Source organism: Periophthalmus magnuspinnatus, chromosome 3 (genome assembly GCF_009829125.3).
Source record: "Periophthalmus magnuspinnatus isolate fPerMag1 chromosome 3, fPerMag1.2.pri, whole genome shotgun sequence".
In the NCBI taxonomy this organism is placed as follows: Eukaryota; Metazoa; Chordata; class Actinopteri; order Gobiiformes; family Gobiidae; genus Periophthalmus; species Periophthalmus magnuspinnatus.
Window position 1 is genome coordinate 36,711,712 of NC_047128.1, and position 23,831 is coordinate 36,735,542.

Consider the following 23,831-nt stretch of genomic DNA (forward strand, 5'->3'; position numbering starts at 1 on the left):
GTGTGATAGGTGTGTGTTACGTGTGTTACGTGTGTGTTACGTGTATGATATGTGTGTGTTACGTGTGTGTTACACGTGTGTTCCGTGTGTTACGTGTGTGTTACATGTGATACATGTGTGTTACGTGTGTTATAAGTGTGTTACAAGTGTGTTACATGTGTGTTATATGTGTGTGCGTTCGTGTGTGCGTGTGTGTCGGGGTGTGTGTGTGAGTGTGTGTGTGGGGGTGTGTGTATGTGTGTGTGTGCGTTCGTGTGTGCGTGTGCGTGTGTGTCGGGGTGTGTGTGTGAGTGTGTGTGTGTGGGGGTGGGGGTGTGTCTGTGTGTGTGTAGGGGTGTGTGTGTGGGGGTGTGTGTATGTGTGTGCGTCCGTGTGTGTGTGTGTGTGTACTCCTCTAACTCTATGTGTCTGACACTTGTGAAAGATGCAGGTCGACTTCATTCTAAACAGATTCAGGTTTGTTTTCGTCCTCTCATCGTGTTTGTTTTTGTATCGATATCTGCTCAAAATAGCGTCTAGTTTCAGTATCGATTTGTATTTGATTTTTGATACTTTTGTCAATTTACACTTTAAGTTTCATAAATGAGTGAATAATTCTCCTGAGCTGACATTCCCAGGACCTTGTGGTACTTTTGGAGCTGTGAGTGGTGGGAACGTGGGTCCTGTGGCTGCAGATAGTCCCACTGAGGATTGGCTCCAGAGTCAGTGTGCGCACAGGTGTGGCCCGTACTCCGCCCGGCGACTCGGCCCCGACACGGGGGGTAGCTCATTTGCTAAAGTGCTGCACCTGTTGCGGCTGAAAGTCCAAAAAACAGCGTGAAGCAAAAGTGATCACAGCAGCGCCGGGCCCTGTGGACGCTCACGTTCTGCTTTGGCGCACTCACATCTATAGGTCGCCGCATAGAAAGCCCTGTCACCCTATACCTGCGGGCTGGGCAGGCTTCCTGGGTCGGACAATGGCTCCTCCCGAGGGGGGCCTGGGAAGCGGTGCCGCAAGAGACTTTTAGGCTTTTTTTTCTTTTTTTTTCTTTTTCAAGCCCTGACCAAAAGCAGTACAGCAGAGTTCTAAAGAGCGGCCCTTTCAGAGCGTTCAAAGTGCGATGGATGGAATGCTTTTCTACTCACCGCCGTCAGGTCTCATTCTTCTGCTGAGGCCTCGTCTCAACATCTCGCTGAAGGAAAACTCAACTCAACAAAATGTGTATATTTTAATCTTTCTATCATGTTCTACTGTTGCTTCTTCATCAGAAACATGTCTGCAGAGGTTTGTCGTCCATGTTTGAGTAATTTAGTGATCTCTCCTGGGCCCTATTCAAACCCTCCTTATGGTTAGCAGTATGAGCCTGTACGAGGCTCCGCCCTATGTGACCTATGCTCCGCCTACAAGTCTACATCACCCATGCTCCGCCTACAAGCCTACATCACCCATGCTCCGCCTACAAGCCTACATCACCCATGCTCCACCTACAAGCCTACATCACCCATGCTCCGCCTACAAGCCTACATCACCCATGCTCCGCCTACAAGCCTACATCACCCATGCTCCGCCTACAGGCCTACATCACCCATGCTCCACATTCCCCATAAATAAACAAAAACATGATACAAACCGTGCACTATGACTTCACAAACCTGGTGTGATGTGCAGTAGTTTCATTAGTGGGATGCAGCTGATTGTTCTGTGATAGTGCTCTGAAGGGGGAGGGGCTTAGCACATAGAGCAGTTAATACCCATCGTGTAAACTGGGCCTTTTCATCTTTACATCCTGGACCACTGCTGTTTTAGGGTTAGGGTGTGTGTGTGGGTGTGTGTGTGTGTGGGGGGGGGGGCGTGGGTGTGGGGGGGGGGGGTGTGTGTATCTGTGTATGTGTGTGTAGGGGTGAGTGTGTATGTGTATGTGTGTGTCGGGGTGTGTAGGGGTGAGTGTGTGTGTGTATATCTGTGTGTGTGCGTGCGTGTAGGGGTGTGTGCGTGTAGGGGTGTGTGTGTGTGTGTATTTTAATGCTATTTATTTAGTAGCTCATTAAAGATGCATTGTGTAACGACATAAACATGTTTGTCTCTATGGACACGAGCAGGAAGTTACAGGTCAGATCTGATGAATGGAGAGTGTGTTTTACAGGTGTTTGTGAGAAAGAAAATGATCATGGAATAACTGCAAATTATATATTTAATGCCAAACTGTGGAACATTCAAAGCGCAGCATTAACATGTCCATGAGGACAAACACATGTCCCACAGGAGACTGGGACAGTTCACAGGTCAAATGGGCCTAGACATTAATCAAACATATTTATCAAACATAAGCAAGACGCGTTTCACATGAGTCCAGAGGCGTGTCTGCTCAGACACCGAGCAGACAGCGCCCCCTACAGCCTGAGGAGGGGAGCACATGCTGCGGGACACGAGTGTCCCTTTGGCCCGAGGAGCTGCAGTGACCACAGTCACACAGTGAGCCGAGTCATGGCGGTTACACTGCGCACTGTGCCGTACAGCGCATGCGCAGGTTCGTGCGCACATGGCTGTGAGGCGCATGCGCACATGTCTGTGAGGAAATGCAATAATCAGGACAAATTGGAGTCTGGTTTGGCAGCGGTTCAGTGAGTGCAGCTGTCTACTGTATCTGGCCCCGCTCCAAGCGCAGCTCTGTGCCAACAATATCAAAGGAAAGACACACCAGCGCCCCCTACAGACGCACCAACGCCCCCTACAGACGCACCAGCGCCCCCTCAGACGCACCAGCGCCCCCTACAGACGCACCAGCGCCCCCTCAGACGCACCAGCGCCCCCTACAGACGCACCAACGCCCCCTACAGACGCACCAGCGCCCCCTACAGACGCACCAGCGCCCCCTACAGACGCACCAGCGCCCCCTCAGACGCACCAGCGCCCCCTCAGACGCACCAGCGCCCCCTACAGACGCACCAGCGCCCCCTACAGACGCACCAGCGCCCCCTACAGACGCACCAGCGCCCCCTACAGACGCACCAGCGCCCCCTACAGACGCACCAGCACTGGAGGCGCCCCCCCCCCCCCCCCCCCCACACACACACACACACACACACACATATAAACCTATGGCTGACTGTAATTTAATCCCACACATTTATGGGTAGATTGGATATTTTCTGGGATGAAAACCTTATACATCATGTAGAAGAACAAACTGACACAAAATGGTGGTATGTGTGAGCCATTCTTCATCCAGAATGAATAAATAAATAAATAAATGGTGGAATGTGTGAGCCCTTCATTCAGAAATAATAAATAAGCGTCAACCAAAGCATGAGGTGGATGTGGAGACATTTTGGGCCGTGGAGTGCAGCTGTCACCCAGTGAAACCCAAACCTTTTCCCCTCAGCATAATTCACTGCGTACATGCAACCCAAGCTCACAATGAGCCCGAAGCAACGTAAACACGACTGCAGGCAGACATCATCTCAGTGTGTGAGCAGATACGTACTCAGGAGATACAAGCTCCTCAGATACATGCTCCTCAGACACATGCTCCTCAGATACAAGCTCCTCAGCAGATACATGCTCCTCAGACACATGGTCCTCAGATACATGCTCCTCAGCAGATACATGCTCCTCAGACACATGGTCCTCAGATACATGCTCCTCAGCAGATACATGCTCCTCAGATACAACCTCCTCAGATACATGCTCCTCAGACACATGGTCCTCAGATACATGGTCCTCAGATACATGCTCCTCAGACACATGCTCCTCAGCAGATACAAGCTCCTCAGATACAACCTCCTCAGATACATGCTCCTCAGATACATGCTCCTCAGACACATAGTCCTCAGATACATGGTCCTCAGATACATGCTCCTCAGACACATGCTCCTCAGCAGATACAAGCTCCTCAGATACAACCTCCTCAGATACATGCTCCTCAGATACATGCTCCTCAGATACAAGCTCCTCAGATACATGCTCCTCAGATACATGCTCCTCAGTAGATACATGCTCCTCAGATACAACCTCCTCAGATACATGCTCCTCAGATACATGCTCCTCAGATATATGGTCCTCAGGCACATGGTCCTCAGATACATGCTCCTCAGATACATGCTCCTCAGATACATGCTCCTCAGATACATGCTCCTCAGACACATGCTCCTCAGATACAAGCTCCTCAGATACATGCTCCTCAGATATATGGTCCTCAGTAGATACATGCTCCTCAGATACAAGCTCCTCAGATACATGCTCCTCAGACACATGCTCCTCAGATACATGCTCCTCAGTAGATACAAGCTCCTCAGATACATGCTCCTCAGACACATGGTCCTCAGATACATGCTCCTCAGACACATGCTCCTCAGACACATGCTCCTCAGACACATGCTCCTCAGATACAAGCTCCTCAGATACATGCTCCTCAGACACATGCTCCTCAGATACAATCTCCTCAGCAGATACATGGTCCTCAGATACATGCTCCTCAGACACATGCTCCTCAGATACATGCTCCTCAGACACATACTCCTCAGATACAATCTCCTCAGCAGATACATGCTCCTCAGATACATGCTCCTCAGACACATGCTCCTCAGATACATGCTCCTCAGACACATGCTCCTCAGATACAAGCTCCTCAGATACATGCTCCTCAGACACATGCTCTTCAGATACAATCTCCTCAGCAGATACATGGTCCTCAGATACATGCTCCTCAGACACATGCTCCTCAGATACATGCTCCTCAGACACATACTCCTCAGATACAATCTCCTCAGCAGATACATGCTCCTCAGATACATGCTCCTCAGACACATGCTCCTCAGATACATGCTCCTCAGACACATGCTCCTCAGATACATGCTCCTCAGATACATGCTCCTCAGATACATGCTCCTCAGACACATGCTCCTCAGATACATGCTCCTCAGACACATGCTCCTCAGACACATGCTCCTCAGATACATGCTCCTCAGACACATGCTCCTCAGATACATGCTCCTCAGATACATGCTTCTCAGATACATGCTCCTCAGATACATGCTCCTCAGACACATGCTCCTCAGATACATGCTCCTCAGACACATGCTCCTCAGATACATGCTCCTCAGTAGATACATGCTCCTCAGATACAAGCTCCTCAGATACATGCTCCTCAGACACATGCTCCTCAGTAGATACAAGCTCCTCAGATACATGCTCCTCAGACACATGGTCCTCAGTACATACAAGCTCCTCAGATACATGCTCCTCAGACACATGGTCCTCAGATACATGCTCCTCAGACACATGCTCCTCAGATACATGCTCCTCAGATACAATCTCCTCAGATACATGCTCCTCAGATACATGCTCCTCAGACACATGGTCCTCAGATACATGCTCCTCAGACACATGGTCCTCAGATACATGCTCCTCAGACACATGCTCCTCAGACACATGCTCCTCAGATACATGCTCCTCAGATACATGCTCCTCAGTAGATACAAGCTCCTCAGATACATGCTCCTCAGACACATGGTCCTCAGATACATGCTCCTCAGACACATGGTCCTCAGATACATGCTCCTCAGACACATGCTCCTCAGCAGATACAAGCTCCTCAGATACATGGTCCTCAGCAGATACATGGTCCTTAGATACATGCTCCTCAGATACAATCTCCTCAGCAGATACATGCTCCTCAGACACATGCTCCTCAGATACATGCTCCTCAGATACATGCTCCTCAGTAGATACATGCTCCTCAGATACATGCTCCTCAGATACATGCTCCTCAGACACATGCTCCTCAGATACATGCTCCTCAGATACATGCTCCTCAGATACAATCTCCTCAGCAGATACATGCTCCTCAGATACATGCTCCTCAGATACATGCTCCTCAGACACATGCTCCTCAGACACATGCTCCTCAGATACATGCTCCTCAGATACATGCTCCTCAGATACATGCTCCTCAGATACATGCTCCTCAGACACATGCTCCTCAGATACATGCTCCTCAGTAGATACAAGCTCCTCAGACACATGGTCCTCAGATACATGCTCCTCAGATACATGCTCCTCAGACACATGGTCCTCAGATACATGCTCTTCAGATACATGCTCCTCAGATACATGCTCCTCAGATACATGCTCCTCAGATATATGGTCCTCAGTAGATACATGCTCCTCAGATACAAGCTCCTCAGATACATGCTCCTCAGATACATGCTCCTCAGATACATGCTCCTCAGTAGATACATGCTCCTCAGATACATGCTCCTCAGACACATGCTCCTCAGTAGATACAAGCTCCTCAGATACATGCTCCTCAGACACATGCTCCTCAGACACATGATCCTCAGATACACGCTCCTCAGATATATGGTCCTCAGTAGATACATGCTCCTCAGATACAAGCTCCTCAGATACATGCTCCTCAGACACATGCTCCTCAGACACATGCTCCTCAGACACATGCTCCTCAGTAGATACAAGCTCCTCAGATACATGCTCCTCAGTAGATACAAGCTCCTCAGACACATGCTCCTCAGTAGATACAAGCTCCTCAGATACATGCTCCTCAGACACATGCTCCTCAGACACATGGTCCTCAGATACACGCTCCTCAGATATATGGTCCTCAGTAGATACATGCTCCTCAGATACAAGCTCCTCAGATACATACTCCTCAGACACATGCTCCTCAGACACATGCTCCTCAGACACATGCTCCTCAGTAGATACAAGCTCCTCAGATACATGCTCCTCAGATACAAACTCCTCAGATACATGCTCCTCAGACACATGCTCCTCAGACACATGCTCCTCAGACACATGCTCCTCAGTAGATACAAGCTCCTCAGATACATGCTCCTCAGACACATGGTCCTCAGATACACGCTCCTCAGATACATGCTCCTCAGATACATGCTCCTCAGACACATGCTCCTCAGACACATGCTCCTCAGATACATGCTCCTCAGACACATGCTCCTCAGATACATGCTCCTCAGATACAATCTCCTCAGATACATGCTCCTCAGATACATGCTCCTCAGACACATGCTCCTCAGATACATGCTCCTCAGACACATGCTCCTCAGTAGATACAAGCTCCTCAGATACATGCTCCTCAGACACATGCTCCTCAGACACATGGTCCTCAGATACACGCTCCTCAGATACATGCTCCTCAGACACATGCTCCTCAGATACATGCTCCTCAGACACATGCTCCTCAGACACATGCTCCTCAGATACATGCTCCTCAGACACATGCTCCTCAGACTCATGGTCCTCAGATACACGCTCCTCAGATACATGCTCCTCAGACACAGGCTCCTCAGATACATGCTCCTCAGACACATGCTCCTCAGACACATGCTCCTCAGATACATGCTCCTCAGATACATGCTCCTCAGATACAATCTCCTCAGCAGATACATGCTCCTCAGACACAAGCTCCTCAGATACATGCTCCTCAGTAGATACATGCTCCTCAGTAGATACATGCTCCTCAGATACATGCTCCTCAGATACATGCTCCTCAGACACATGCTCCTCAGATACATGCTCCTCAGACACATACTCCTCAGATACATGCTCCTCAGATACAATCTCCTCAGCAGATACATGCTCCTCAGATACATGCTCCTCAGACACATGCTCCTCAGATACTTGGTCCTCAGATACATGGTCCTCAGATACATGCTCCTCAGACACATGCTCCTCAGACACATGCTCCTCAGACACATGCTCCTCAGATACATGCTCCTCAGATACATGCTCCTCAGTAGATACAAGCTCCTCAGATACATGCTCCTCAGACACATGGTCCTCAGATACATGCTCCTCAGACACATGGTCCTCAGATACATGCTCCTCAGACACATGCTCCTCAGCAGATACAAGCTCCTCAGATACATGGTCCTCAGCAGATACATGGTCCTTAGATACATGCTCCTCAGATACAATCTCCTCAGCAGATACATGCTCCTCAGACACATGCTCCTCAGATACATGCTCCTCAGATACATGCTCCTCAGTAGATACATGCTCCTCAGATACATGCTCCTCAGATACATGCTCCTCAGACACATGCTCCTCAGATACATGCTCCTCAGATACATGCTCCTCAGATACAATCTCCTCAGCAGATACATGCTCCTCAGATACATGCTCCTCAGATACATGCTCCTCAGACACATGCTCCTCAGACACATGCTCCTCAGATACATGCTCCTCAGATACATGCTCCTCAGATACATGCTCCTCAGACACATGCTCCTCAGATACATGCTCCTCAGTAGATACAAGCTCCTCAGACACATGGTCCTCAGATACATGCTCCTCAGATACATGCTCCTCAGGACACATGGTCCTCAGATACATGCTCTTCAGATACATGCTCCTCAGATACATGCTCCTCAGATACATGCTCCTCAGATATATGGTCCTCAGTAGATACATGCTCCTCAGATACAAGCTCCTCAGATACATGCTCCTCAGATACATGCTCCTCAGATACATGCTCCTCAGTAGATACATGCTCCTCAGATACATGCTCCTCAGACACATGCTCCTCAGTAGATACAAGCTCCTCAGATACATGCTCCTCAGACACATGCTCCTCAGACACATGATCCTCAGATACACGCTCCTCAGATATATGGTCCTCAGTAGATACATGCTCCTCAGATACAAGCTCCTCAGATACATGCTCCTCAGACACATGCTCCTCAGACACATGCTCCTCAGACACATGCTCCTCAGTAGATACAAGCTCCTCAGATACATGCTCCTCAGTAGATACAAGCTCCTCAGACACATGCTCCTCAGTAGATACAAGCTCCTCAGATACATGCTCCTCAGACACATGCTCCTCAGACACATGGTCCTCAGATACACGCTCCTCAGATATATGGTCCTCAGTAGATACATGCTCCTCAGATACAAGCTCCTCAGATACATACTCCTCAGACACATGCTCCTCAGACACATGCTCCTCAGACACATGCTCCTCAGTAGATACAAGCTCCTCAGATACATGCTCCTCAGATACAAACTCCTCAGATACATGCTCCTCAGACACATGCTCCTCAGACACATGCTCCTCAGACACATGCTCCTCAGTAGATACAAGCTCCTCAGATACATGCTCCTCAGACACATGGTCCTCAGATACACGCTCCTCAGATACATGCTCCTCAGATACATGCTCCTCAGACACATGCTCCTCAGACACATGCTCCTCAGATACATGCTCCTCAGACACATGCTCCTCAGATACATGCTCCTCAGATACAATCTCCTCAGATACATGCTCCTCAGATACATGCTCCTCAGACACATGCTCCTCAGATACATGCTCCTCAGACACATGCTCCTCAGTAGATACAAGCTCCTCAGATACATGCTCCTCAGACACATGCTCCTCAGACACATGGTCCTCAGATACACGCTCCTCAGATACATGCTCCTCAGACACATGCTCCTCAGATACATGCTCCTCAGACACATGCTCCTCAGACACATGCTCCTCAGATACATGCTCCTCAGACACATGCTCCTCAGACTCATGGTCCTCAGATACACGCTCCTCAGATACACGCTCCTCAGATACATGCTCCTCAGACACAGGCTCCTCAGATACATGCTCCTCAGACACATGCTCCTCAGACACATGCTCCTCAGATACATGCTCCTCAGATACATGCTCCTCAGATACAATCTCCTCAGCAGATACATGCTCCTCAGACACAAGCTCCTCAGATACATGCTCCTCAGTAGATACATGCTCCTCAGTAGATACATGCTCCTCAGATACATGGTCCTCAGATACATGGTCCTCAGATACTTGGTCCTCAGATACATGGTCCTCAGATACATGGTCCTCAGATACATGGTCCTCAGACACATGCTCCTCAGACACATGCTCCTCAGACACATGCTCCTCAGACACATGCTCCTCAGATACATGCTCCTCAGATACATGCTCCTCAGATACATGCTCCTCAGACACATGCTCCTCAGATGCATGCTCCTCAGACGCATGCTCCTCAGACGCATGCTCCTCAGATGCATGCTCCTCAGATACATGCTCCTCAGACACATGCTCCTCAGATACATGCTCCTCAGACACATGCTCCTCAGATACATGCTCCTCAGATACATGCTCCTCAGATGCATGCTCCTCAGACACATGCTCCTCAGATTCATGCTCCTCAGACACATGCTCCTCAGCAGATACATGGTCATCAGATACATGCTCCTCAGACACATGCTCCTCAGATACATGCTCCTCAGACACATGCTCCTCAGATACATGCTCCTCAGATACATGCTCCTCAGATGCATGCTCCTCAGACACATGCTCCTCAGATTCATGCTCCTCAGACACATGCTCCTCAGCAGATACATGGTAATCAGATACATGCTTCTCAGACACATGCTCCTCAGATACGTGCTCCTCAGATACATGGTCCTCAGATACATGCTCCTCAGATACTTGGTCCTCAGATACATGGTCCTCAGATACATGCTCCTCAGACACATGCTCCTCAGCAGATACATGGTCATCAGATACATGCTTCTCAGATACATGCTCCTCAGATACATGCTCCTCAGATACATGGTCCTCAGATACTTGGTCCTCAGATACATGCTCCTCAGACACATGCTCCTCAGATACATGCTCCTCAGATACATGCTCCTCAGACACATGCTCCTCAGACACATGCTCCTCAGATACATGCTCCTCAGATACATGCTCCTCAGATACATGCTCCTCAGATACATGCTCCTCAGATACATGCTCCTCAGATACATGCTCCTCAGATACATGCTCCTCAGATACATGCTCTCAGACACTGGACGGAGCAGATCTGTGGACACCAGAACGTGCAGGTTCTGGTGTCCACAGTCCAGATTCTTCAGAATTCCTGCAGGTTCTGAAGTCTCTGGTCACATTGGTTTTGAATCTGTCATATTGATCTTGTGTCTCTATATTTATAATCTCTGACAATGTGGATCTTAAATCACAATATTATTTTAAAAATGCATAAAAAAACAATAAAAAAACAAGTCGACTGAATTCTGCACCGTGAACAGTAAAAGTACTGTAAAATACACAGCAATCCTACTGTCAAATATCAAGTGCAGTACTACTGTCACATATACAGTACAGTACTACTGTCACATATACAGTACTACTCTCACATATACAGTACAGTACTACTGTCACATATACAGTACTACTCTCACATATACAGTACAGTACTACTGTCAAATATAAAGTGCAGTACTACTGTCACATATACAGTACTACTCTCACATATACAGTACAGTACTACTGTCAAATATAAAGTGCAGTACTACTGTCACATATACAGTACTACTCTCACATATACAGTACAGTACTACTGTCAAATATAAAGTGCAGTACTACTGTCACATATACAGTACAGTACTACTGTCACATATACAGTACTACTCTCACATATACAGTACAGTACTACTGTCACATATACAGTACTACTCTCACATATACAGTACAGTACTACTGTCAAATATAAAATACAGTAAGACAAGGCAAGTTTATTTGTACAGCACAATTTGTACACAAGGTAATTCAAAGTGCTTTACAGAATAAGAAAGACATTAAAATCACACAAATCAAAACATAATCACAAATAAGAGGCAGAATAAAAACCTTTCAGTCACAGATGAACAGAACAGAGTCTGGATTTAAACATTGTCAAAGTCGAGGCCTGTCTCACATCTTCAGGACGACTGTTCCAGGTTTCAGCTGCATAAAACTGAAACACTGATTCTCCAGGTTTAGTCCTGACTCTGGACCATCAGGAGGCCGGTCCCTGAAGTCCTCAGACTGTGAGATGGTTCATGTGGCTCTAACATGTCAGAGATGAACTTTGGACCTAGGCCATGGAGAGACTTATACACACAGAGCTGCTTTAAAGTCTATTCTTTGAGCCACAGGAGCCAGAGACCTGAGCCACAGGACACATGTGTGAAGTACTTCCTGGTTCTAGTCCTGACCCGAGCAGCAGTGTTCTGGATGTTCTGGATGTTCTGGATGTTCTGGATGTTCTGGATGTTCTGTTCTGTCTCTCGTTTGTAGAGTCCAGTGATCAGGACGTTACAGTCGTCTAATCTACTGGACACAAATGCAGGATAAGTCTGAGTCTGGTTTTGACAGTTTACCTTTGATTTTTGACATGTTTTTAGGTGTAAAAAGCTGCAGATGTTATTGATTTGATGTGTCTGTTAAAGTTCAAGTCTGAGTCCATTATTACCTCTAGATTTCTGTCCTGAGTTGAAGGTTTTAGAGAGAGAGACTGGAGGTGACGCTGACACTTTCTCTGTGTTTCTGTGACTTGAGTCTTGTCTGAGTTTATCTGGAGAAAGTTGTTTTTCCTCCACACACTGATGCAGTGAATCCACTGGTCCAGATTCACCTGCTGCAGTGAGACATAGATCTGACTCGTCTGCAGAGTTGTGTGTGACACATTATTGTTGTGTATTAACTGTCCTAACAGCAGCATGTAGAGACTGAACAACAGGGGTCCCAGGACCGACCCCTGGGGCACCCCACATGTCAGGGACATTTTATCTGAGACACATTGTCCAATTTCAACAAAGTACTCCCTGTTTTCTAGACAGGACTTGAACCAGTGCAGTACCACAGATGCCCTCCCAGTCCTCTAGTCTCTGTAAGAGGATCCCATGATCCACAGAGTCAAAGGAAACACTCAGATCTAACAGGATCAACACTGAGACTTTACATCAGTGTCAGGAGGACGTCATTTGTCCTTGATCAGAGCATCTCAGTCTGTGGTGGGTCTAAAACCTGAAAACATCAAAGGAGTTGTTCATTTGGAGAAAGTTAATAAACTGTTGGTAAACAGCTTTTTCAAGGACTTTGCCTAAAAACGGCAGATTAGAGATCGGTCGATAATTGTTCAATAATATAAGACTGTTCTTCTTTAGGAGAGACTTGATAACCACAGTTTTCAAAGCTCTTGGGAATGTTCCAGATTGAAGTGACATATTAACTATGAGAGTGAGAGGTGACAGCAAACTGAGCACAGACTTTAGAAATTTAGTGGGTAACACATGGAGGTGTAGATGAACTCAGACTGGAGATGATCTCTGGGACAGTTTTGTCAGTTACAGGTGCAGAGTGAGTCAGTTCTAAGTGTCTAGGTGGTGCTGAGGTGTTATTTGCATTGTGGAATTCCTCGCCTGGTCCTCCTCCTCCTCGCCTGGCCTTCCTCCTCCTCGCCTTGCATGTTTCTCCCCGTGTCTGGATGGGTTTCCTCCGGGTACTCCCCCATCAACCAAAACAGAACGCCCTTCGAGACAACTGTTGTTGTGATTTTGGGCGTTACAAAAATAAAATGAATTGAATTGAATTGTGGAATTGATGACATTTTTAATGCCCTGAACCTTCTCATTAAAGAAAACTGCAAACTCATTGCACTCAGATGTGGAAATTAGTTCTTACGCCAGTGGAGCTGGAGGTTTGTTAATCTGTTTACTGCGGCAAACAGGACACGAGAGTTGTTACTACAACTTCCAATAAAATCAGAAAAATAGCTTTGCCTTGTTCTACAGTACTACTGTCAAATATAAAGTACAGTACTACTGTCACATATACAGTGCAGTACTACTGTCATATACAGTACTACTGTCACATATACAGCAAAGAGCAAAGGGCCCCGGACCCCATACTCCCGGAGCACCCCCCAAAGGACACCACGAGGGATACGGTCGAATGCCTTCTCCAAATCCACAAAACACATGTGGACTGGTTGGGCAAACTCCCATGAACCCTCGAGGACCCAATGTAGAGTGTAGAGCTGGTCCAGTGTTCCACGACCGGGACGAAAACCACACTGCTCCTCCTGAATCCGAGGTTCGACTATCGGTCGGATTCTCCTCTCCAGTCCCTGGAGTAGACCTTACCAGGAAGGCTGAGGAGTGTGATTCCCCTGTAATTGGAACACACCCTCCGGTCCCCCTTCTTATACAGAGGGACCACCACCCCGGTCTGCCAGTCCACACGTACTGTCCCCGACCGCCACGCGATGTTGCAAAGACGTGTCAGCCAAGACAGCCCCACAACATCCAGAGACTTGAGGTACTCAGGACGGATCTCGTCCACCCCCGGAGCCACCGAGGAGCTTGCCAACCACCTTAGTGACTTCAGCCAGGGTGATGGACGAGTCCGCCTCCAGGTCCCTAGTCTCTGCTTGACGACATGACGGGGGGATTGAGGAGATCCTCAAAGTATTCCTTCCACCGCCCGACAACATCCCTAGTCAAGGTCAGCAGCTCTCCACCCGCACTGTAAACAGTGTTGGTGAAGCACTGCTTCCCCCTCCTGAGGCGTCGGACAGTTTGCCAGAATCTCTTTGAGGCCGTCCGATAGTCCTCCTCCATGGCCTCCCCGAACTCCTCCCAACCCCGAGTTTTTGCCTCTGCGACCACACGAGCCGCGGCACGCTTGGCCCGCTGGTACTCATCGGCTGCCTCAGGAGTCCCACAAGCCAACAAGGCTCTATAGGACTCCTTCTTCAGCTTGACGGCATCCCTTACTTCTAGCAATCTCCCCTGGGCACTATTCCACCCCTCTTTATGGTTAGCAGTACTCCACCCACAGGCCTATGTCACCCATGCTCCACCCACAGGCCTATGTCACCCGTGCTCCACCCACAGGCCTATGTCACCCGTGCTCCACCCACAGGCCTATGTCACCCATGCTCCACCCACAAGCCCATGTCACCCGTGCCCCCCTCACAAGCCCATGTCACGCTCCACACAGCCACGTGTCATAAATTTACAAAATCATGACAAAACACTACACTACAACTTCACAAACCTGATGTGATGAGCAGCAGTTTCATTTTCAGAATGCATGTGTGATAGTGCTCTGAAGGGGGAGTGACTTAGGGCAGGGAGCAAAAGGAGGAGAACAGAAACTAGTAAAACATGTTAATATATTTGTTTTGGGCAAATATATCATTTTCAAAACAATAAAAGGAAACATAGTGATCTACATGTGTTGTGTTACAATTAATACCCCATACAAATAAATACCCCCTCTATACAAGTAAATACCCCCTCTATACAAGTAAATACCCCTCTATACAAGTAAATACCCCTCTATACAAGTAAATACCCCCTCTATATAAGTAAATACCCCCTCTATACAAGTAAATACCCCTCTATACAAGTAAATACCCCCTCTATACAAGTAAATACCCCCTCTATATAAGTAAATACCCCCTCTATACAAGTAAATACCCCCTCTATACAAGTAAATACCCCCTCTATACAAGTAAATACCCCAGAGAAGTAATTACCTCCTCTTTAATTGATTCATTTAAATCAGGACAGTCACATTCATAAGTGCAGCATCTTCAACATAAATATGTTATAAATGAGTCAGACGAGCTGCATCTGAGACTTTGTCCTGAGGCGTCAAATCGACTGAGCAGAACGGACTTTTCTAAACTCAAACACATTATAACTGTTATATCCATCCATCCATGTTCTTCCTCTTACCCGGGTCTGGGTCCTGGGTGCAACAGTCTAAGCAGAGACTCACAGATTTCCCTCACCCCAGACATGTCCTACAGCTCCTCCGGTGGGACCCCTCTCCACCACCTGCAGAGGGCGCCTCCTTTTTCCTCCGGTCAAGAACCATGGCCTCGGATTTGGAGGAGCAAATTCTGATCCCAGACACTTCACACTCTGCTGCAAACCGCCCCAGTGCTGCAGGTCCTGGTTTGATGAAGCATCAGGACAACATCATCCGCAAACAGCAGAGATGAGATCCTGTGGGGCCCAAACCGGACCCCCTCCAGCCCCTGAACCGGACCCTCTCTGGCACCTGGCTGCACCTAGAAATTCTGTCCATAAAACAAGGAACAGAACCAGTGACAGAGCGCAGCCCTGGTGGAGTCCAACATGCACTGGGAACAGGTCTGACTCACTGCAGAGACACAGCTCCTGCTCCGGTCATACAGGGACCAGACAGTCCTTGGCAAAGAGCCCGGACCCCATACTCACTCCCCAAGGGACACCACGAGGGACACAGTCAAATGCCCTCTCCAGATCCACAAAACACATGTGGACTGGTTAGGCAAACTCCTCTGAACCCTCGAGGACACGATGGAGAGTATAGAGCTGGTCCAGTGTTCCACGACCGGGACAAAAACCACACTGCTCCTCTTGAACCTGAGGTTCAACAAACAGTCGGATTCTCCTCTCCAGTCCCCAGAATAGACCTTACCGGGAAGGCTGAGGAGTGTGATTCCCCTGTAATTGGAACACACCCTCGAGTCCCCCTTCTTATACAGAGGGACAGTTTGCCAGAATATCTTTGAGGCCGTCCGATAGCCTCCCCGAACTCCTCCCAACCCAGAGTTTTTGCTTCGGCAGCTGGGTGAGCTCCAGCACGCTTGGTCCGCGCTTGGCTCGCGCTTGGCTCGCACTTGGCCCGCACTTGGCCCGCACTTGGCCCGCCATTTCTCTGCCTCAGGAGTCCCACGAGCCAACAAGTCTTGATAGGACTCCTTCTTCAGCCTGACGGCATCCCTTACTTCCAGAATCTACCACCGGGTTCGGAGGCTGCTGCCACGACAAGCACCGCAGACCTTACGACCACAGCTACGAGCTACCACATCGACAATGGAGGTGGAGAACATGGCCCACTCGGAGTCCATGTCCCCAACCTCCCCTGAGAAGAACCCTTCCTGGAGGTGTGAGTTGAAGACCCCCCTGACAGAGGGCAGACCCTCACGATACACTTGGGCCTGCCAGGTCTGTCCGGCTTCCTCCTCCGCCAGCGGATCCAACTCACCACCAGATGGTGATCTTCACCGAGTGTCCAAGACACATGGCCGAAGGTCAGATGACACAACAACAAAGTCAATCATTGACCTACGACCTGGAGTGTCCTGGTGCCCTGTGCACTGATGGACACCCTTGTTCTCGAACATGGTGTTTGGACAATCTGTGACTAGCACAGAAGTCCAATAGCAAAACATCACTCGGGTTCAGATCAGGGAGGCGGTTCTTCCTGATCACGCCCCTCCAGGTGTCACTGTCATTACCCACATGGGCGTTGAAGTCCCCCAGGAGAACAACAGAGTCCCCGGTCGGTGCACTGTCTCATACCCCTCCCAGGGACTCCAAGAAGGCCGGGTACTCTGCACTGCTGTTTGCCCCGTAGGCCGACACAACAGTGAGAGACCTGTCCCCGACCCGAAGGCGCAGGGACGCGACCCTCTTGTTCACCAGGGTGAACTCCAACACGCAGCGACTGAGCTGTGAGGTAATGAGCCCACACCAGCTCGCCGCCGCTCCCCGCGGGCAACGCCAGAGAAATGGAGAGTCCAGCCCCTCTCAAGAAGTTGGGTTCCAGAGCCCAAGCTGTGCGTGGAGGTGAGGCCGACTATATCCAGTCGGTAACGCTCAACCTCCCGCACAGGCTCAGGCTCCTCCCCCCACTGAGGCCAGCAGTCGAGGCCCCCGCCTTCGACTGCTGCCCAGATCTCTCTGCACCAGCCCCTCACAGATCCTCCCACAGGTGGTGGGTCCACGGGAAGATGACAACCTTTGGGCTGTGTCCGGCCGGACCCAGTGGGGAAAGGCCCGACAACCAGGTACCCCCTGCTGAGCACCCACCCCGGGTCAGGCTCCAGGGTGGGGCCCCAGTAACACCAATCCGGGCGACGTAACTGGACTTGGTCTAGTACTCTAGTTCTTTTATAAAGAAACATTTTATGGTGATAAATTATTCCCTGATTGTGGGAAAGATGGACTGGTGTGGGCAGGGTTGTGTGAATGGTCACATACTGTGTGTTGAGTAACTGTTACATTATTGTGCAAAATGGACTTTTCAAAGTTAGTAAACACATAACTGTTTTTGTGCAGACTGGACTTTTTGTAAACAGCTTATAACTGTGACATTAGGACCAGAATCATTATGTGAGTGAAACATGCTCAGGTGGATTCTCTGCTTTTAACCCTCTGGAGGTGTTTTTTATGTAAATGTGAACTTTGTATGTCTTCTTTTCATATCTCACAACTAAACAAACATAAGTACAATGCACGTTTTCAAAATCAGTCACAGATTATTTCTGAGGCTTTTTACAGAGCAGAATCAGACACATGACGACGTCAGACTGAATGTGAAACCACAGCAAATGTATTTATTTATTAAACAGCGTCTGTGTCCCTCACATGACCAGGCAATGAAAATGAAAATAAAAAAACCTGGTGGCTCCCGGAGCAGACAGGGCTGTGTTTGCATGTTCTTCCTGTGTCTCTGTAGGTTTGCTCTGACTTTGTTTTCAGATCGGCCGAGGGCTCAGATGTGCCACTGTGTTTATCCTGGAGGGATTTGTTCATGGAGCATTTTCCAGAGCCGTGTGTTTCTACCTGCTTCATTCACTGTTGATGGATTCAGACACATTTTATCTGAGAAGGCCTTTTCCTCACACTTCCTCACCTCTCCTCCAGTGGAGCAGCTCTGGAGGTTGTGCTAGTCATTTGGGAGCAGTGAGGGGCCTCCACCCAAGGGCCCTGTGATGTCTCTGCATTCAGCCCCGCACAGAAAGAACCAGGCTGCGCCACATTGACGAGCAGCCAGTTGTAAACGTGAGAAAACGTGTCATGCGTGATCAGAGTGGAGCAGGAGGACGCCACCCCGGAGATCAAAGTCCTGCTCTGGGACTGAAGACCTCCAGGGACCTGTCCACGGAGCAAACATCTCCAAGAGCGACCAGTGATGAGGCGTGAAAGAAAAGGGCTGTGAGCATGGATGCCTCTGAAAGAGTCAAGCATGGTTCATCAAAGGCGCAGTGCCATGACACCAGCGCGCCTCCCGAGCGCGCACAGGAGGAGCAGGAGGAGCAGGGGGAGCAGGGGGAGCAGGGGGAGCAGGGGGAGCAGGGGGAGCAGGGGGAGCAGGAGAGAGTCTGGGTCTGTGGGCATGTGTCACTCACGGAGGATTCGCTCGGATGCTCCCAGATGCAAAGGTCAGAAGATACGGACAGTCTGGCATCAGCAGAGCATGCAAATACAGCGCCTCACATTTGCATGGAAAAGTAGCCAAATATTAAAAAGTAAAATGAAGTGAGAGCTGCTGTTCAGGCCGCGTCTTTACACGCGCGAAAATAAAGAACATTTAAGTGTTTTGGTTTCATTCTAATTAGATTTATAAATCAGATTTTCGCGTTTGAAGCCAGTGTCAGGTGAGTTATCAGCTGCTGCTCTTTATTTAGTCTCTCCATTGTGTTGTATAAGGGCCTGGACACGGCCTGTTTCATTGGTTTGAATTGGACTGGTGTTTTTTCCTGTTATTGTTCATTTATAGAACTGTCTCCTGTCGCGGCTCTGCAGTGTCTTTACATCCTCCCATACATCAGTCTGACTCTCAGATAAAGCGGAGTGTGAAGTGCACTGTCAGGGCGCGCTCTGAGGCTCTCAGGGCAGTGATGTAATGTGTCTGCAGGTATAAATATAGAGGCATGGCTGCGGAGCGCATATGCAGATCAATGTGGTTGGAGCGCGCAGAGCCAGTGCGCCTCTGGGTCTGGGAATGAGCACAGCGCACACACGTTTCACGCACGCTTCATTCTCCTTCTCTCGCTCTATTGGAAAAACAATCCCCGGGAGGCCGAGGCCAGAGGCAGGCCCGGGATGGGCTCTTTGGCGGCCCTGAGGACCCTTCTGGTTCTGGGGTTAGTGACGGGGCTGGCGGGCTGCGCCCCGGGGTTTAACCGGACAGCAGAGCGCTGGGAGGCGCTGTACTCGCGCTCCTTGGCGAGGATCCCCGGAGAGAAGAGGGACGACGCCAGCCGGGACAGTGGCTACCTGCTGGGCATCAAGAGGCTCAGGAGACTTTACTGTAACGTGGGCATCGGTTTCCACATTCAAGTTCTCCCGGACGGACGGATCACGGGCGTGCACAACGAGAACAGATACAGTGAGTACTGACCGAAGCGCCGCGGTGTTTAAATCTGATGTTTGTAGAATGTTTCATACTTTAGTCATTTCACTCGGGGTTTGTGCGCACGAAGCAGCTGCACCTGACGCTCTGGCACCTGTTGTACTGGCCACTTGACTCTGGTACGCTCCCTGCTTTTGGCGCACAATGGTGCGCAGACTCTGGTGCGCAGAGTCTGGCGCGCAGACTCTGGTGCGTTCTCGTGCTTTTGGCGCAGACTCTGGTGCGCAGACTGTGGTGCGCTCTCCGCTGCCAGGGGCCAGCGCACAAACGGCGCAGACCCAGAGCTGCGTGAGGCGCGGTGCCCTTTGAACCCCAGGCTTCTTTTGGTGCAGCTTTGGGACAATTTTCTGGGACTAGACACATTTGAGGACACACATTTTTACACAATCACTGCCAGAAAGTGAGAGCGAAGTGCGCCAGGCTCCACATGAACACACTGCTGTGTGTGTTTCACCTGAGGAACACACTGCTGTGTGTGTGTGAGGACACACTGTGTGTGTGTGTGTGTGTGTGTGTGAGGACACACTGTGTGTGTTTGAGGACACACTGTGTGTGTTTGAGGACACACTGTGTGTGTGAGGACACACTGTGTGTGTGTGTGAGGACACACTGTGTGTATTTCCCCGCTGTTGTGTTAGTGTCACTCAGACCCAAACGCAGCTCCTAAAGGGTTTGAGTTTTGGACAAACACCAGGGTGAATGTGTCTCATGTCTCTCAAATGTCTCCTCTGACTCCATGTTTCTGCTCCAGGTCTTCTGCAGATCTCGCCGGTGGAGAGGGGAGTGGTCACTCTGCTGGGGGTTCGGAGCGGCCTCTTTGTGGCGATGAACCGACGAGGGAAACTCTACGGCTCTGTGAGTGTCCGGCCTCGTTCTGCCCAAACATGGACACACCAAACCCACACAGGGCTGTCCAAATGGCCCCCAAACACAAACCTGCAGAAGGACTCAGTATTTGAACTCTAACAACACATCACATTTACACAGCGCCTTTCTGGACACCCAATCTGCTCCATCACCACCACAAACACTCACACACATTCTTCACATTCACACTAGGTAGTGTAGCTGAAGTGTGTTGCCTAAGGACACAACAACAGTTTTCTCTAGTGCCACAGCTGCCCCACTGTGGCCCCTGGTTTTCCTAATGTTCTCCCAGGATCACTGACCAGCAGCAGTGTGTCCCTTTGTAATGAACGACTATGGTCAGTCATGTTTTACACAAACATATTATTTAACTGCTGTAGTGCGACTCTGGAGCAGGTCACGGTTTCAGTGTGACCTCTGACCCGACCACTGGGTTACCTTCAGTTTATAGGGTTAAACTAGAGCGTTAGGCTTAATCTAGACTCACAGAATTAAGCTGGACCTGTCCAGATATGACCCACACATCCAGGGTTCAGACACAGGAGAGATTACAGTAAACAGCATTCTTCATTTTACAATTCATTTTTGTATTTGACCCATTCTCATTTGTGCGCACATTGTTTGATAGTTATCACACTGAACAATTGTAACCCAAAATTAACCCCTAAATCCCCCAGCTTCTTTTGTCCCGCCTTTGTGACCGCTGACTGTTGCCTCTGCTATTCTCTTCCAGTTGTATTTCAACAATGAGTGCAAGTTCCGGGAGAATCTTTTGGCCAACAACTACAACGCCTACGAGTCGGTGGCGTACCCGGGCATGTTCATCGGCCTGAGCAAGAACGGCAAAACAAAACGCGGAAACCGAGTGTCCCCCGCCATGACGGTGACACATTTCTTGCCAAGAATCTAGTGCCTCCGAAATAGACTTCACCTCGATATGGAGAGGGAGGGAGGAAGGGGAACTCCCAGCCAAGATGCACTTTCACTCCAAGCTATATGCAAGCGTTTGTGATGTGTACAGCCTTTTCTACTGCCGTTCATGCTTATCTACAGGTTTTTGTATATTTTTTAACAAGTCTTAGTAGAAATGTAGGGGGGATCAGAGATGTATTGATGTTTTTGCTCTTATTTATGGGAGAATTGCTGCTATAGAAGTTGTGGTGGACTGAAGTGTAGGCCAGGGCCTCGTGTGCACTGCAAAAACTGAAATCTACATGAGTAAAAAACTGATTCAGAAGGATTTAATTTGAGAAATGAATTATTATAATTATAATTTATTATTATTATTACAGTCTTGAAATTAGTCAAAAATAGAAAAAAGTGTCAGAAATAATTCAAACATCTCAGTCAACAAACTAAACAAGTGAACTAGGGAAAAAAAACAGCAAAAAGTCAAAATGCTGATGGATCAAGCCCATTTCGCTCATGTGGATGTTGGTTTCTCCAGTGCGATGGTAAAGTGACAAGCCGCTGTGATTGGTGGGAAATGTGTCCGGGATTGGCCAATGGCGGTGCTTTTGTGGAGTCTAATTGAAAGCGGATCGACTCGCTCCTAGAGAGAGGAGGGGGCTGGAGAAGCCCCCATGCTCCGCGCTGTTTATAGCTCTGTGCCCTGAACTTTGAACTTTTGGTCCGTCACTGTCAGAGGAATCCACCGCCATCCGCTCACGTTATATAAGACGCGCACAGTTTAAAGGCAAGGTCTCCGCCGGCCTTTACTCCACACAGACACATTTTACTATCGACCAGAATAGAAACGGCCAACGGACATTGTTTTGAAAAATTGCTCAACGCACTTTCCCTATTTTCTTATATTTTATTTTTTTGTCAATTACAACGTCCTTACCAAAACCTACAGACTTAACTGACAACAACAAAGTAAGCTGGATGTGACCACTACTTCAACGTGATATTACGTTAACACAACAATTCCATTTATAAACCTAGAAATGAACTTACAGACCAAATGAATGTCACTTGATTGCTCTTCGTTATGGTTCGTTTAGTGGTGTGTAAGTCTGTTTCAGTATTCTAAGCGTGGAGAAGCGTTTAGGACTGGCCTGCTTCCTATGAACTCTGCATTACTGTACTGTGGCCAGCTTAGGGGCCATGTTGTCCTAGTTGCGCCTTGTCACGTTCCAGCTATCTTTACCCAGCGATTTACTTTTAGAAAGGAGAATCATGGGAGAAATATCCACAGACAGCTGCCGATCTGACTGGACTATATGCTAGGGCCAGTAACCCTATATTTTTCTTTATATATTTTGTAAATATAACCTCTATGTAACTCAAGGTGCTGGCATTTCTATCGGGGTGGGCCGCTTTTAACCTGACAGGGCAGGAGAGGGGACAGACTGAAGGAACACTCAGATGGATTCAACCATTACACCGGGAGAGCTGTGGTTCTGTTGACCCAATTGTTCAGACCCGACATTCCAAACCTGTAACCTGTAAAGCTGCAGACACCTGTGGCCGTGTTCAGCCTGAGCACCCTGTTCCGCTCAGCGCTGCTCCGTGCTGCACACACTGAGGATTCAGTTGCAAAGTGCTTAAACAAATCTCATGCAAACTGTGAGAGGAGATTCCAAACCTCCTCCAGGCACAACCTTCCACTGGACAGTCTTCAGTTCACACGGACTGACCCCAAACACTGTTACTGACTCGGGGTCCTGGGGTCCGTCCCCTCATAGAAACCTGCACATGGAGTCACAGACACAGGGCCATACTGACCCCAAAGACTGCCCTGGGGCCCTGGGGTCCTGGGGTCCTGGGGTCCTGGGGTCCTGGGGTCATGGGTTCCAGGCTTCTCTTCTCTCCAAGACACCTGCACATGGAGTCACATATACAGGGACTTAGTGACCTCAAAGACTGCCCTTAGGTCCTGGGGCCCCGGGGTCCTGGGGCCCCGGAGTCCTGGGTCCCTGGGGTCCTGGAGTCCTGGGGCCCTGGGGCCCTGGGCTC

At 49.1% G+C, this 23,831-nt stretch overlaps 1 protein-coding gene across 1 annotated transcript; it reads left to right on the forward strand.

The window, feature by feature from the left end:
• The first annotated feature begins 19,601 nt into the window (after positions 1-19,601).
• On the forward strand, positions 19,602-21,980 carry fgf4 (fibroblast growth factor 4). The gene is made up of 3 exons (XM_033989623.2): positions 19,602-19,979; positions 20,755-20,858; positions 21,604-21,980. The coding sequence occupies exons 1-3, from the start codon at positions 19,694-19,696 to the stop codon at positions 21,778-21,780; spliced, it is 567 nt and encodes a 188-aa protein (XP_033845514.1). The 5' UTR covers positions 19,602-19,693; the 3' UTR covers positions 21,781-21,980.
• Positions 21,981-23,831: the final 1,851 nt, after the last annotated feature.

Coding starts and splice junctions, on each gene's coding strand:
- fgf4 (XM_033989623.2), top strand. CDS start 19,694: ATGGGCTCTTTGGCGGCCCTGAGGACCCTTCTGGTTCTGGGGTTAGTG. Junction 19,980..20,754: donor GCACAACGAGAACAGATACA/GTGAGTACTGAC, acceptor TTTCTGCTCCAG/GTCTTCTGCAGATCTCGCCG. Junction 20,859..21,603: donor GAGGGAAACTCTACGGCTCT/GTGAGTGTCCGG, acceptor ATTCTCTTCCAG/TTGTATTTCAACAATGAGTG.